At 61.6% G+C, this 11,129-nt stretch overlaps 1 protein-coding gene across 1 annotated transcript in view; it reads right to left on the bottom strand.

The window, feature by feature from the left end:
- Nucleotides 1–11,129, bottom strand: part of HSPG2 (heparan sulfate proteoglycan 2) — a 41,845-nt gene that overhangs the window by 15,210 nt on the left and 15,506 nt on the right. Inside the window, exons 24-54 of the mRNA XM_057380192.1 lie at nucleotides 10,945–11,124; nucleotides 10,441–10,559; nucleotides 10,254–10,365; nucleotides 10,060–10,173; nucleotides 9,831–9,958; nucleotides 9,661–9,747; nucleotides 9,525–9,574; nucleotides 9,353–9,441; nucleotides 9,131–9,271; nucleotides 8,860–9,051; nucleotides 8,155–8,247; nucleotides 7,990–8,070; nucleotides 7,677–7,907; nucleotides 6,774–6,887; nucleotides 6,559–6,686; nucleotides 6,390–6,476; nucleotides 5,220–5,446; nucleotides 5,037–5,147; nucleotides 4,860–4,960; nucleotides 4,047–4,227; nucleotides 3,427–3,486; nucleotides 3,125–3,247; nucleotides 2,898–3,038; nucleotides 1,857–1,999; nucleotides 1,637–1,772; nucleotides 1,403–1,548; nucleotides 1,184–1,322; nucleotides 955–1,109; nucleotides 713–851; nucleotides 452–603; nucleotides 2–47 (exon numbers count right to left, since the gene is read on the bottom strand). Of these exons, the coding sequence (XP_057236175.1) occupies nucleotides 2–47; nucleotides 452–603; nucleotides 713–851; nucleotides 955–1,109; nucleotides 1,184–1,322; nucleotides 1,403–1,548; nucleotides 1,637–1,772; nucleotides 1,857–1,999; nucleotides 2,898–3,038; nucleotides 3,125–3,247; nucleotides 3,427–3,486; nucleotides 4,047–4,227; nucleotides 4,860–4,960; nucleotides 5,037–5,147; nucleotides 5,220–5,446; nucleotides 6,390–6,476; nucleotides 6,559–6,686; nucleotides 6,774–6,887; nucleotides 7,677–7,907; nucleotides 7,990–8,070; nucleotides 8,155–8,247; nucleotides 8,860–9,051; nucleotides 9,131–9,271; nucleotides 9,353–9,441; nucleotides 9,525–9,574; nucleotides 9,661–9,747; nucleotides 9,831–9,958; nucleotides 10,060–10,173; nucleotides 10,254–10,365; nucleotides 10,441–10,559; nucleotides 10,945–11,124 (3,946 nt within the window). The remainder of the gene's footprint in view (nucleotide 1; nucleotides 48–451; nucleotides 604–712; nucleotides 852–954; nucleotides 1,110–1,183; nucleotides 1,323–1,402; nucleotides 1,549–1,636; nucleotides 1,773–1,856; nucleotides 2,000–2,897; nucleotides 3,039–3,124; nucleotides 3,248–3,426; nucleotides 3,487–4,046; nucleotides 4,228–4,859; nucleotides 4,961–5,036; nucleotides 5,148–5,219; nucleotides 5,447–6,389; nucleotides 6,477–6,558; nucleotides 6,687–6,773; nucleotides 6,888–7,676; nucleotides 7,908–7,989; nucleotides 8,071–8,154; nucleotides 8,248–8,859; nucleotides 9,052–9,130; nucleotides 9,272–9,352; nucleotides 9,442–9,524; nucleotides 9,575–9,660; nucleotides 9,748–9,830; nucleotides 9,959–10,059; nucleotides 10,174–10,253; nucleotides 10,366–10,440; nucleotides 10,560–10,944; nucleotides 11,125–11,129) is intronic.

The raw sequence follows: 11,129 nt of genomic DNA, 5'->3' as shown, positions 1-11,129 counted from the left end.
GAGTCGGCCGCTGTCACCTGCAGCAGCCGCAGCCGGGAGCCAAACACCTGGGAGAGGGGGGACATGGGGGTTACTGGGGCCACTCGGGCTTCCATTATGGGACTATGTGGGCTTGAATGGGACCACCAGAGCTTGAATGGGGCCATCTGACCTTGCATGAGCTACTTGGATTTGCATGAGTTACATGAGCTTCCACAAGCTACCTAACTTTGCATGGGCCAACAGGGCTTGCATGGAGCTTCCTGGTCTTGTATGGGGTCACCTGGGCTTGTAGGGGGCTACCTGGGCTTCCACAGGACCATCTGCATTTGCACGGGTCACCTGGGCCTGCCCAGGGCCAGCTGGCCATTCACTGGCCCCCAGCACTTGCATGGGCCACTTAGGCTTGCCCAGAGCCGTGGGTCAACCTCATCCACCCCCCTTGGTGACACCCCCTCTCTGTGACCCCTACCTGGTGCTTGGCTGGGAGGGCTCCCCCRCGCTTRTRCCAGGTGACAGTGGCCTGYGYRGGGCTGGCAATGACACAGTTGAGGTCCAGGGTCTGTCCCTCGACAATGGCCGAGGATGGGGAGTCAATGCGCAGGGGAGTCGTGTTGCCCGGAGCTGGTGAGCAAGACAGGAGGGTGACACCAGTGACACAAGTGACCACAGCAGGGCTTCGCCTTGGGCACGTGAGCCACAGCTGGCACTACCACCCCCTGTCCCCGCTCACAATAGGCGCTGGCACTGCTGGGCTGGATGGTCACCATGACCGCGCTCTCCTTGGTGGTGGCCCCRCTGGTCACCCGGCACACRTACTCGCCCGAGTCAGCCGCTGTCACCTGCAGCAGCCGCAGCCGGGAGCCGGACACCTGTGGGGAGGGGACACAAGGGTCACCAGGGCCACCTGGACTTGCACAGGGCTGTGCATCAACCCTGGCTGTCCTTTGTGTCATCACCCTCAGCATCCTCTACCTGGTGCTTGGCTGGGAGGGACCCCCCACGCTTGTACCAGGTGACAGTGGCCTGTCCCTGTCCRGCCACGATGCAGTTGAGGTCCAGGGTCTGTCCCTCGGCCACAGTGGACGAGGACGCCTCGATCCGAACAGGGACACCTGAAGCTGGTGGTCCTGTGGAGGACAGAGCTGTGACCACCTGTTGGGAACCAGCGCATCCCCTCCAGTGCTGCTGAGCCCAGTCTCACCATAGGATGAGCTGGATGCGGCCACGACGGTGACAATGACGGACGCCTCCCGGACGGTGGTCCCCAGGCTCGCCCGACACACGTATTCCCCTGAATCATCTGCCGTGATGTGGGGGACACGGAGTCGGGACCCTGACACCTGCAGTTGGGGACACGCCTCGGTGTCACACAGCAGGGGAGGGCAGTGCTTGGGATGCTGCCCACCCGGCTGTGCCCCACCTGGTGACCAGCAGGCAGGGAGCCCCCACGCTTGTACCACACCACAGTGGCAGAGCCAGGTCCTGCCACCACACAGTCCAGGTCCAGGGTCTGTCCCTCAGTGACAGATGGGGATGAGGACTCGATGCGGACAGGCAGCGCCGTCCCTACGGGGAGCAAAAGGAGGAACGTGGGTGGGTTATAGCGTCCCCAAAACCATCCCTGAACACCACTGGTGTTCCCCACCCTCCTCACCTGGCACCACAGCCACCTCGATGGTGGCAYGGGCCATGCCAGTGGCGCTGGTGCCCACGCAGAGGTAGATGCCACCATCGGCCGCCGACACAGCGGGGATGACCAGAGTGGAGATGTCACCTTGCTCAGTGCGGGACTGTGGCACRAGGGTGGGTGTCAGAGGCACCTGTGGTGCAGCCACACCCCCCAGAGCACTCAGGGGTGCCAGCACCCCGCTCACCTGTGGTGGCAGGGCGCCGCCCTGTTTCTCCCAGGTGATGGTGGCAGTGGGGGATCCTGAGACCCGGCAGTAGAGCCGCACCGTGGAGCCCTCCTGCACCTCCGCCCGCTCTGGGCTCACCTGCACCTGCGGGGTGCCCGCACCTGTGGGGGGAGGGGGTTCAGGGGGGTGCTGGGTGGTGGGGCAATGATGGGTGGGGACAATGGACAAWGGGTGACACGAGTGATGCAGACAATGAGGGTGAAGGGGACCATGGGGTGATGGAGGTGATGGGGTACAATGAGGGTAATGGAGATGATGAGGATGACGGGGACAGTGGGATGATGGGGGGATGACAGAGATGATGGGAGTGATGGGGGTGATGGAGGCAATGGGGATGATGGGGATGATGGGGATGATGGAGTGGACAGAGATGATGAAAATGATGCAGATGATGATGATAAGGGTGATGGGGACAATGGAGTAATGGGGGATGATGGGATGATGGAGATGATGGGACAATGGAGGATGAAGGGGAAGAAGAGAACAATGGGGAGGGACAATGAGAGTGACAGGGATGATGCGGACAGTGAAGGTAATGGGTATAAACGGGGGGTGACAGACAGTGGTGATGGTGGGATGGTGAGGACAATGGAGACAATGAGATTATGGGATGGTGGGGATGAGGGGTATGATGGGGGATGAAGGGGATGATGAGGACAACAGGGTGACAGCAATGATGGTGACAGGGATGATGGAATAAGGGGAATGAGGGGGATGGATAATGGGAGGTGACAGGGATGATGAGGGCTATGGGGATGATGCGGATGACAGGGATGATGCAGACCATAGGCGCAATGGAGGTGGACATTGGGGTGATGGGGAGTGACAGGGATGATGGGTGATGATGGGAGTAAGGGGGGTGACGGTCAATGGGGACAATAGGGGTGATATACATGATAGCAGTGATGGAAATGATTGGAGCGATGGGGATGCTGGAAATGATGGGGACGGGGATGAAGAAGACAATGGGGTGACAGGGACGATGGTGATGCCACTCACCTTGCACGTGGAGGAAGGCGCGTGCTGTGTGCTGCCCGGCACTGCTCCGTGCCCGGCACTCGTACTGCCCCTCATCGGCGGGCTCGACAGCGCCGAAACGCAGCGTCCCACCCTGAACCACAGCCTGTGGTGGCAGTGCACCTGCGGGGACACGGCCCGATGTCACCTCCGGTCACCWTGTCCTCATGCCTGGTGCCGGTGTCCCCCCATTCCTAGCAGGCACCTACCGAGCCACTCGAGGGTGGGCTGGGGGCTGCCGGTGACGACGCAGCGGAACTCGGCTGGCTGCCCCGGTGCCACGCTCAGCTGCGCCGGCTCCACGGTGGCGGTGGGGGCGGCGGTGGTGCCAGCTGCGGTGAGACCCAGTGGGGCTCAGGGCTTGCTGGGCCCCCCCGGTGCTGTCCCCAGGCGGTGGGGCGGTGGGAAGCAGGGTGGCGTGGCATGGTCGGCAGTGGGGTGCATGGTGGAGCCCTGACATGCAGCAAGTGGGGGGACAGTGTGGACCCCCGGGAACCCCCGGGTGACTTACCCGGTCTGTGCCCCTCCATGAACTCAACAGGTCCATAGAACATCTGAGTCTTTGAGGCAGCTGCAAGACGGGGTGGGTGTCAGGGGAGTGAGCCTGTCACCCCAGTGTCCAGGCACCAAACCTGCCCACAGCCCTGGTGTCTTGTCTGGGCACCAAACCTACCCAACACCTTGGCATCTGGGCACCAAACCTGCCCATGGCAAACGTGTCTGGGCACCAGGTGTGCTCACCACTCCAGTGCCTGGGCATTCAACGTGCCCATCACCCCAGCATCTGGGCATCATGCGTGCCCATCACTGCAGAGCCAGGGTGGTGAGTGTGCCCATCACCCGAAGGACTGGGCACCAAGCAAACCCRTCACCCTGGTACCTAGGAACTGAGTGTGCCCATCACCCTGGCATCTGGGCATTGACACCCAAACACTGAGTGTGTCCATCAAACCCAGCATCTGGGGCTGCAAGTGACCACCACGCCGGTGCCTCGGCACAGTGTGTGCCCATCACCCTGGTGTCTGGACAGTGAATACGCCCATCACCCTGATGTTGCCCGTCACCCCATTACCACAGGTGCCTCTCACCCCACCAGCATAAACGCCCATCCCCCCCAGTGTCAGGGCTCACTCTGGACATAGAGCGTGGCAGTGCCCTGGTCCATGTCCAGCATGTTGGAGCCAGTGCAGACGTAGACTCCGGCGTCCTGGGGCCGCACCCCACGCAGCGTCAGGATTCCGTTGAAGTCCACGGCGCCTGCCGGCAGYGTCCCATGGTTCTGCCGTGTCCACACCAGGGTGTAGGCAGGAGACTGGAGGGGACAGAGGTTGGGAGGCCTGAGACGACGAGGATGAGTTTGTGGCAGGGCACACGCCTGGCTGTGCTCCCGTGAGGGAGAGGAGGGCACCCAGGGGTGTCCCATAGAGCCATGTAGGGACCCAAKGGGCCTGGGGGTCCATATGGGCACAGCTGTCCCTGTGCTCTGGATGTCCCCATGAGTACATCCTTGGGCGTCCCTTTGCTTTGTGGGACCAGGTGGGCACCCAGGGGCATCCCCACACCCTAAATGTCCCTGCATACATCYAGGGGTGTCCCTGTGCCCTGGACATCTCCATGGGTACCCACAGGTGTCCTTCTGCCCTGCATGTCCAGGAGTGTGTGGGAAATCCATGGCACACCACTTCCCTACCTCTGTGGGCACTCAAGGGTGTTCTCATACCCTGCATATTCCCAAGGGCACCCAAAGATGMCCTGTGTGACCAGATGGGCACAAGGTATATACAAGGGTATCTCTGTGCACCCTGAATGTCCCCACAGGAACCTATGGGAGTCCTCATCCCCTCCATCTCCTGCACACAGGGGTGTCCCCATGCCCCGAATGTCCCCGTGGGCACCCAAGGATGCCCTGCAGCCCCCTGCCATGCTGTGGGCCCCTCACCTCACCTTGCTCTTGGCGGTGCAGACGAAGGTGACGTCGGCGCCAGGCTGCACCCGCTGTACCCGCTTCTCCTCCACGGTGACGGTGATGGGCTTGTCAGGGGTCTCTGYGCCACATAGAGAGCTGAGCCCCACTCTTGCCCCCACTTCATGTACATGCCCCGCTTGGTGACAATGACCTACCGGTGACAATGACCTCAGCKCGACTGGCATTGGCGTGCTGGAGGTTGCGGCAGGAACAGACATAGACGCCGGCTTCGGAGGGCTGGATGCTGGGGAAGTGCAGCTCCTCGCCTGGGGGGACACGCAGGTGGCACCCCATGCCTTGGGGATATCCCAATGACCCCCCCTGGTGCCCCCCAGTACCTTGTCGGCGGCTCTGGGCGCCCTCGGGGAGGGGCCGCCCGTCCTCCCGCACCCAGTGGTAGTAGAGCGGGGGCTCCCCGGTAGCCTGGCAGTGCAGAGTGACAGCGCTGCCCTGGGGCACCGCCGTGCGCAGGGGGTGCACGCTCACAGCCAGCGCCRGCCGGGGCCCCGCGGGGACACAGCCCTGCCCCCGCACTGTGGGGTCACCCACATAACCTGGAGCACAGCTGCAGGGGACAAYGGGGACACTGGGTTTGTCAGGGCATAGTGGGGTGCAAATGGCGGGGAGTGTTTTGGGGTGGGTGTAATGGGGTGGGCATACTGGGGTACCTGTGTTGGAGTCAGGGTATTGGGGTGAGTGTAGTGGGTTGAGCACATCAGGGTGAGTACATTGGGATGGGTATAGTGGCGTGGTGACTTTATTAAGGCGGATTTAAGGGTAGGCACTTTAGAGTGACTGTTGGGGTGAGGCCATCAGGGCAGGTGCACTGTGTACTGGGGCACATATGTCAGGCTGAGCCTGACATCCTTTAGGATGCAAAACTTGGGGTGAGTGCATCAGGGTGGGTGTAGCAGGAGAACATTGGGGTGGGTATATCAGAGYGTATTGGGGTGAGAATAAGGATGAGCAGTTTGGGGTGGGTATAAGGGGGAGTACTTTGGGATGGGTCTGTTACGGAAAGRTCATCAGGGTGAGTATATCAGGGTGGGTATACCAGCATAAATTGGGGTAAGCATATTGGGGAGCAGTTGGGGTGAGTACACTGATGCTCTCTAGGATGCATCTGTTGGGGTGAGTTTATAGGAATGAGTAAATTGAGTGGGTATAGCAGAAGTACATTGGGCTGGGTATCTGGGGGTGGGTTTTGGGGAATGGTATGTGGGGGAGAGCCCCCACATAACCAGGATGGTTATGTGGGGGCGAAGTAATGGAGGTGGGTTGCAAGGTAATGGAGGTGAGTTTTGGGGATAGGCATATTAGGGTGACTCAATCAGGGTGGGGTTTTGGGGTGGGTATATGGAGTGAATCCATGGGGTGGGTTTTTGGGGGGGTATATTGGGTTTGGGTTTGGGTGGGGTATATTGGGGTGGATTTTGGGAGGAGGTATATGGGGGTGAGCCCACAAGGGGCAGGCTTTTGGGACAGTTTTGGGGTGCCAGCAGCCTCACCGCTCACAGTACTGCCCGGTGTAGCCAGGCTCACAGGCAGTGCAGCGATATCCACTGCCTCCCAGACTCTCACACGTCTTGGAAAACCTGCAGGGACAGAGTGAGATGTGAGCATGTCCCTTCCCTGGCACCCCCAGCCCAGCACTCCCACCCTGGCACGGGCACCCACTGGTTTTCGGGGTACGGGAGGGGACAGGCGCAGGGCTGGCAGTCCTCAGGAGTCCCGGCGGTCGCATCCCCGTAGAAGCCGGGGGCACACTGGTCACAGAAGTCCCCTGCTGTGTTGTGCAAGCATCCCTGGGGGACAGGTGGGCACAAATTGGGGATGGTCACAGATGGGATCACACCACAGCCCCCAAAAGAGTTCAGAATGTGGGGCCTTACGGAGCAGGCGCCGGTCTCAGGGTGGCAGCTCTCGGAGTGGCCGTTGCACTCACACAGCTCACAGTGGCCCAGGTAGAGCCCCCCGCCGGTGCGTGTGTACCCGGGGGCACAGTCCTGTGGGAAGGGACAGCGCTGGGACCCCCAGAGCCTGGGCAAGTGGTGGGGAGGGGTGATGGAGAGGGCCAGGGGACAGATGGGTGATGATGGGGATGCTGGGSTCTGATTAAGAGTGAGGGGTGATATTGGGGATGCTGAAGGGGTGATGAGGGTGATGGAAGGTGATGGGGGTGACATTTGGGATGGCAGGGGGGACACTGGGTATGCTGAAGGGTGATGAGCGGGGCAACTGGGGGACAGATGAATGATGGGGATGCTGGGGGGGTTGATGGAGGGTGGTAGAGGGTGATACTGGGGGTTGTATGGGGTGATGCTGGGGATGACGGGGAGGATGATGTGGGGTCAGGGGAGGGTGATGATGGGGTGTAATATGGGGGCTGATGGGGGAGTGATGGAGGATGCTGAGGGTGATGCTGGGGGCTGATGGGCAATGATGGAACTGCTGGTGATGATCATGCTATGGTGATGGAGGCATGATGGGGTGATGGAGGGGATAACTGGGGTGATGGGGAAGTGCTGGGGGTGATGGAGGGTTATGAGGTGGGGAGGATGGAGAGGTGATGCGGGTGAGTCTGAGGGGGTGATGATGGATTTGATAGGATGATGAGATAATGGAGGGGTGATGATGGGGGGATGATGGAATGATGGGGGGCATGATGGGGGCAATGATGGAAGGAGCGATGGGGGTGATGGAAGGTCATACTGGGGATGGGGGGGATACTGGAGTGGAGGTGGGGAGGTGATGGGGTGACTCTGGGAGGGGCAATGAGGTGAGACTGGGCTCACCTGGCAGGACAGCCCGTGGTACCCGGGGGGACAGCGACATTCCTCCACCTCAGGCGCCGGGGGCAGGCCGGGCTGGGCGGGCACGGCCGTGTCCATGGCCACATCGGCGATGGCAGCCACGGCTGTGCTCGTGGARTAGGTGGCTCGGATGAGGATCTCATCCAGATCTGCCAGTGCCATCAGCAGGTGCTCTCGTGTCGCCGGCTGCCCATCTGGACGCTGCCAGTATTGCTGTGGGAACAACGGGGGTTAAGGAGGGACATGCTGTGGAAAAGGGGGACAGCAGGGACTAAGGCCACCCACCACCTCCTACCTCCCGAAAAATGATCTCGAAGGCCTGTGGGGTTCGTGGGGGCAGGTCGGGCTGGTAGGCCACCAGCGTGATGTCATTGCCCTGTGCACAAGGGGGACGAGAGGGTCAGGGCATCCTGGAGTCACCTGCTGTGTCCTTGTCCCACCCCAGCCAGCACCCCCATACCGTGATCTGGACGTCAGCATCAGGCAAGGGGGCTCCCTGTCCCCCTGGGGTGTAGGTCAGGGTGTAGCGGAGCCGACCACCATAGGAGCCCACCTGCACCGGGAGATGGGCAGGATTGGGATGGGATGGGATGGGCACAGGGAAGAGGATGGGCATGATGGGGACAGGGATGGGGATGGGGAAGATGATGAGATGAAACAGGGATGAGGAAAAGGAGAGGGATGGGAAAAAGATAAGGGGAAAGTGGAAGGGGAAAGGGAAAGGGGAAAGGGGAAACGGGAAGAAAAAGGATAGGGATGAAGAAGAGGATGGGGAGGGGATGGAAGGGAAGTGGAGGGGATGGGATGGGGAAAGAAGAGGAAGAAGAGGAAGAAGAGTGGGGATGATGATTGGGACATGGGATGGCACAGGACAGGGATAAGAAAATTATGGGAAAAGGGGAAAAGAGAAAGGAGAAAGGGCAAAGAGGAAAAAGACAAGGTGAAAGGAGGAAAGGGGAAAAGGGGAAAAGAGGAAAAAGGGAAGGGAAAGGGGGAAATGCCAAGGGGGAAAGGGAAAAGGGAGAAGAAAAAAGAAAAGGGCAAAGACAGAGACCCCATCTCTGCCAGTGCCCAGGGATGCCCATGGGGAGGGGGTGCAGCCCCTGGCTGAGCATTCCCAGGGCTCACAAGGGCACCCCWGCYCTCCAGGGCATCACCCCGTTACCTTGTCCCCCTGGTAGGGGGGTGGCAGCTGCCAGTAGTAGGAATCAGGGGGCAGCTCCCCGAAGCGCTCGTAGGTCAGGTGGGGCTGGGAGTGCCCCAGCTGCACCCCAAAGCCGCTGCCCACGCGGGTGCTGCGCTGCCGGTTCACCAGGGTGAACCCCTGGGCATCCCCCAGGGTGAAGGACGTTCGGATCTGCAGGATCAAGGGGTAAGCAGGATGGGGGACACCTGGGGACACCCTGGGGACACGTGGGGACACAGGGGACACTCACGGTGCCACGGGCGTAGGTGGTGCTGGTGCAGTGCTGGACAATGCCCATGCAGAAGCAAGGCAGGCACCCAGCCAGCTCGTCCCTGCTCAGGTGGAAGTGATGGGGACGGCATGTGGCACAGTAGGGACCCTCCACGTTGGCCTGGTGGGGACACAGCATGGTGACATCTCCTGTCACCCCTCCCAGAGGGGGGGACACACACAGGGCTCACACAGGGCTCACCTTGCAGCGGCACTGCCCGTTGGCATCACAGCCCTCGCCGATGCTGCCACGTGGGTCACACTGGCACTGCCCGCCGGGGACACCAGGCACTGAGGAGTGACACACAGTCATGCACAACCCACGTAGTGCCACCACAGGGGACCCTTATTCGTCCCTGCCCCATGACTCTCACCTCGGCACGGCTCTCCCCGCAGCGGGTCCCCCACATACCCAGGCRAGCACCTATGGGAGGGACACCCCAAAACGAGACAGTGAGAGGGGGATTCACCCCAAGAACAGTTCCCACTGCACCCTGGTGTCCCTGTCACCTCTCACAAAGGCGCCCACTGTGTCCCGGGGCACAGGTACTGCATGTGGGCTGCCCGTCTGTATCCTCAAAGCAGATCTTTTTCAGCCTGTAGGGGGGACAAAGGGACAGGTGACACCTTGTCAGTGTCCTCATCCTCAGGGATGTGACAGACCATGGAATGGCACCTACTGGGTGTCCCCATGGGGTCCGTGGCAGGGACAGGGCCGGCAGTCGCCTGGGGTACCCTGGGTGGCATCACCGTAGTAGCCGGGTTGACACTTGTCACACTGGGGACCCTCGGTGTGATCTCGGCAGCCCTGTAAAGAAAGAGGGTGATGCCATAGTTATCTCTGCCATGGGGGTCCCCAGCGTGTCCCCTTGCTGTCCCCAGCATGTCCCCTTGCTGTCCCCAGCTGACCTGGCAGACGCCAGTGTCAGGGTGGCATTCGCTGGCATGACCATGGCACTGGCACGGCTCACAGGTGCCCAGGTAGAGCCCAGAAGTGCTGCGGGTGTAGCCGGTGTCACAGTCCTAGAGGGGACACAGTGGCAGTGAGGTGGGACACGGCTCAATGTCCCCATGGTGGCAGTGAGGGGACCCGAGGGTCTCACCTGGCACGAGGCCCCGCGGTACCCAGGGGGACAGGCGCAATCCTCCACCTCCAGCGCGGGCGGGCGACCAGTGGCATGTGGCACTGCCACRTCCAGGGTGACATCAGCCAGTCTGCAGGGCCAGAGGGGTCGTCACTGCTGCCTTGYCACCCCTCTGTGCCCCCTCCTGACACCGCAAGGAACCCACCTGCTCTCCTCTGGCTGCTCCGAGTAGGACGCCCGGATCATGAACAGGTCCACATCGGCCAGGGCCATCAGGAGGTGCTCRCGGGTGGCATCTCGCCCGTCCGCGCGGCGCCAGGCGCCCTGTGCCACACCAGGGTGACGTGGGGGCTCCCATCCTGCACTGCACCTAGCCCAGCCCCCGGGGCACCCACTCTGACCCCCCTTTGGGAAGCACTGCAACCCTCTGGAGCACCCAGTTCAACCCTGTTCGGCACCCATCCAACCYCCACAATGCCCAGTCTGATCCATGGGCACCCAATTCCCACCCCCATGGCACCCATGACACCAATTCCAATACCCCAGTCCCCAGTCTGACCCCTGGAGCCCCCATAGCACCCAGTTCAAATCCCCAGTCCAAACCCCCAGAGCACCCAGTCTGACCCCTGGGACCCCCAGATCAAACCGTCCCTAGCACCCACTCTGACCCCCTCCCTCCATAACCCCTCTTGCTGGGGACCCTTCTCACCTCACGGATGGGCACAGTGACAGYGGTGGGGACACCGGCCAGGGGAGTGGCGCTGGAGAAGTGCTCCAGGAGGATGCCATTACCCTGGAGCAGGACATCAGGGTGCCGGGGGGCTGGGGGAGCACCTGCTGGGGCCTGCTGTGTCACTGTGTACCGCAGCTCCCCGCCATAYGCTGTCACCTGTG

The sequence above is a fragment of the Malurus melanocephalus genome, unplaced genomic scaffold, assembly GCF_030028575.1.
Source record: "Malurus melanocephalus ecotype Western Australia unplaced genomic scaffold, MMel_1.1 scaffold_440, whole genome shotgun sequence".
Lineage (NCBI taxonomy): Eukaryota > Metazoa > Chordata > Aves > Passeriformes > Maluridae > Malurus > Malurus melanocephalus.
The sequence above is the reverse complement of the archived record's forward strand: the minus strand, read 5'-3'. Positions and strand labels throughout refer to the sequence as shown.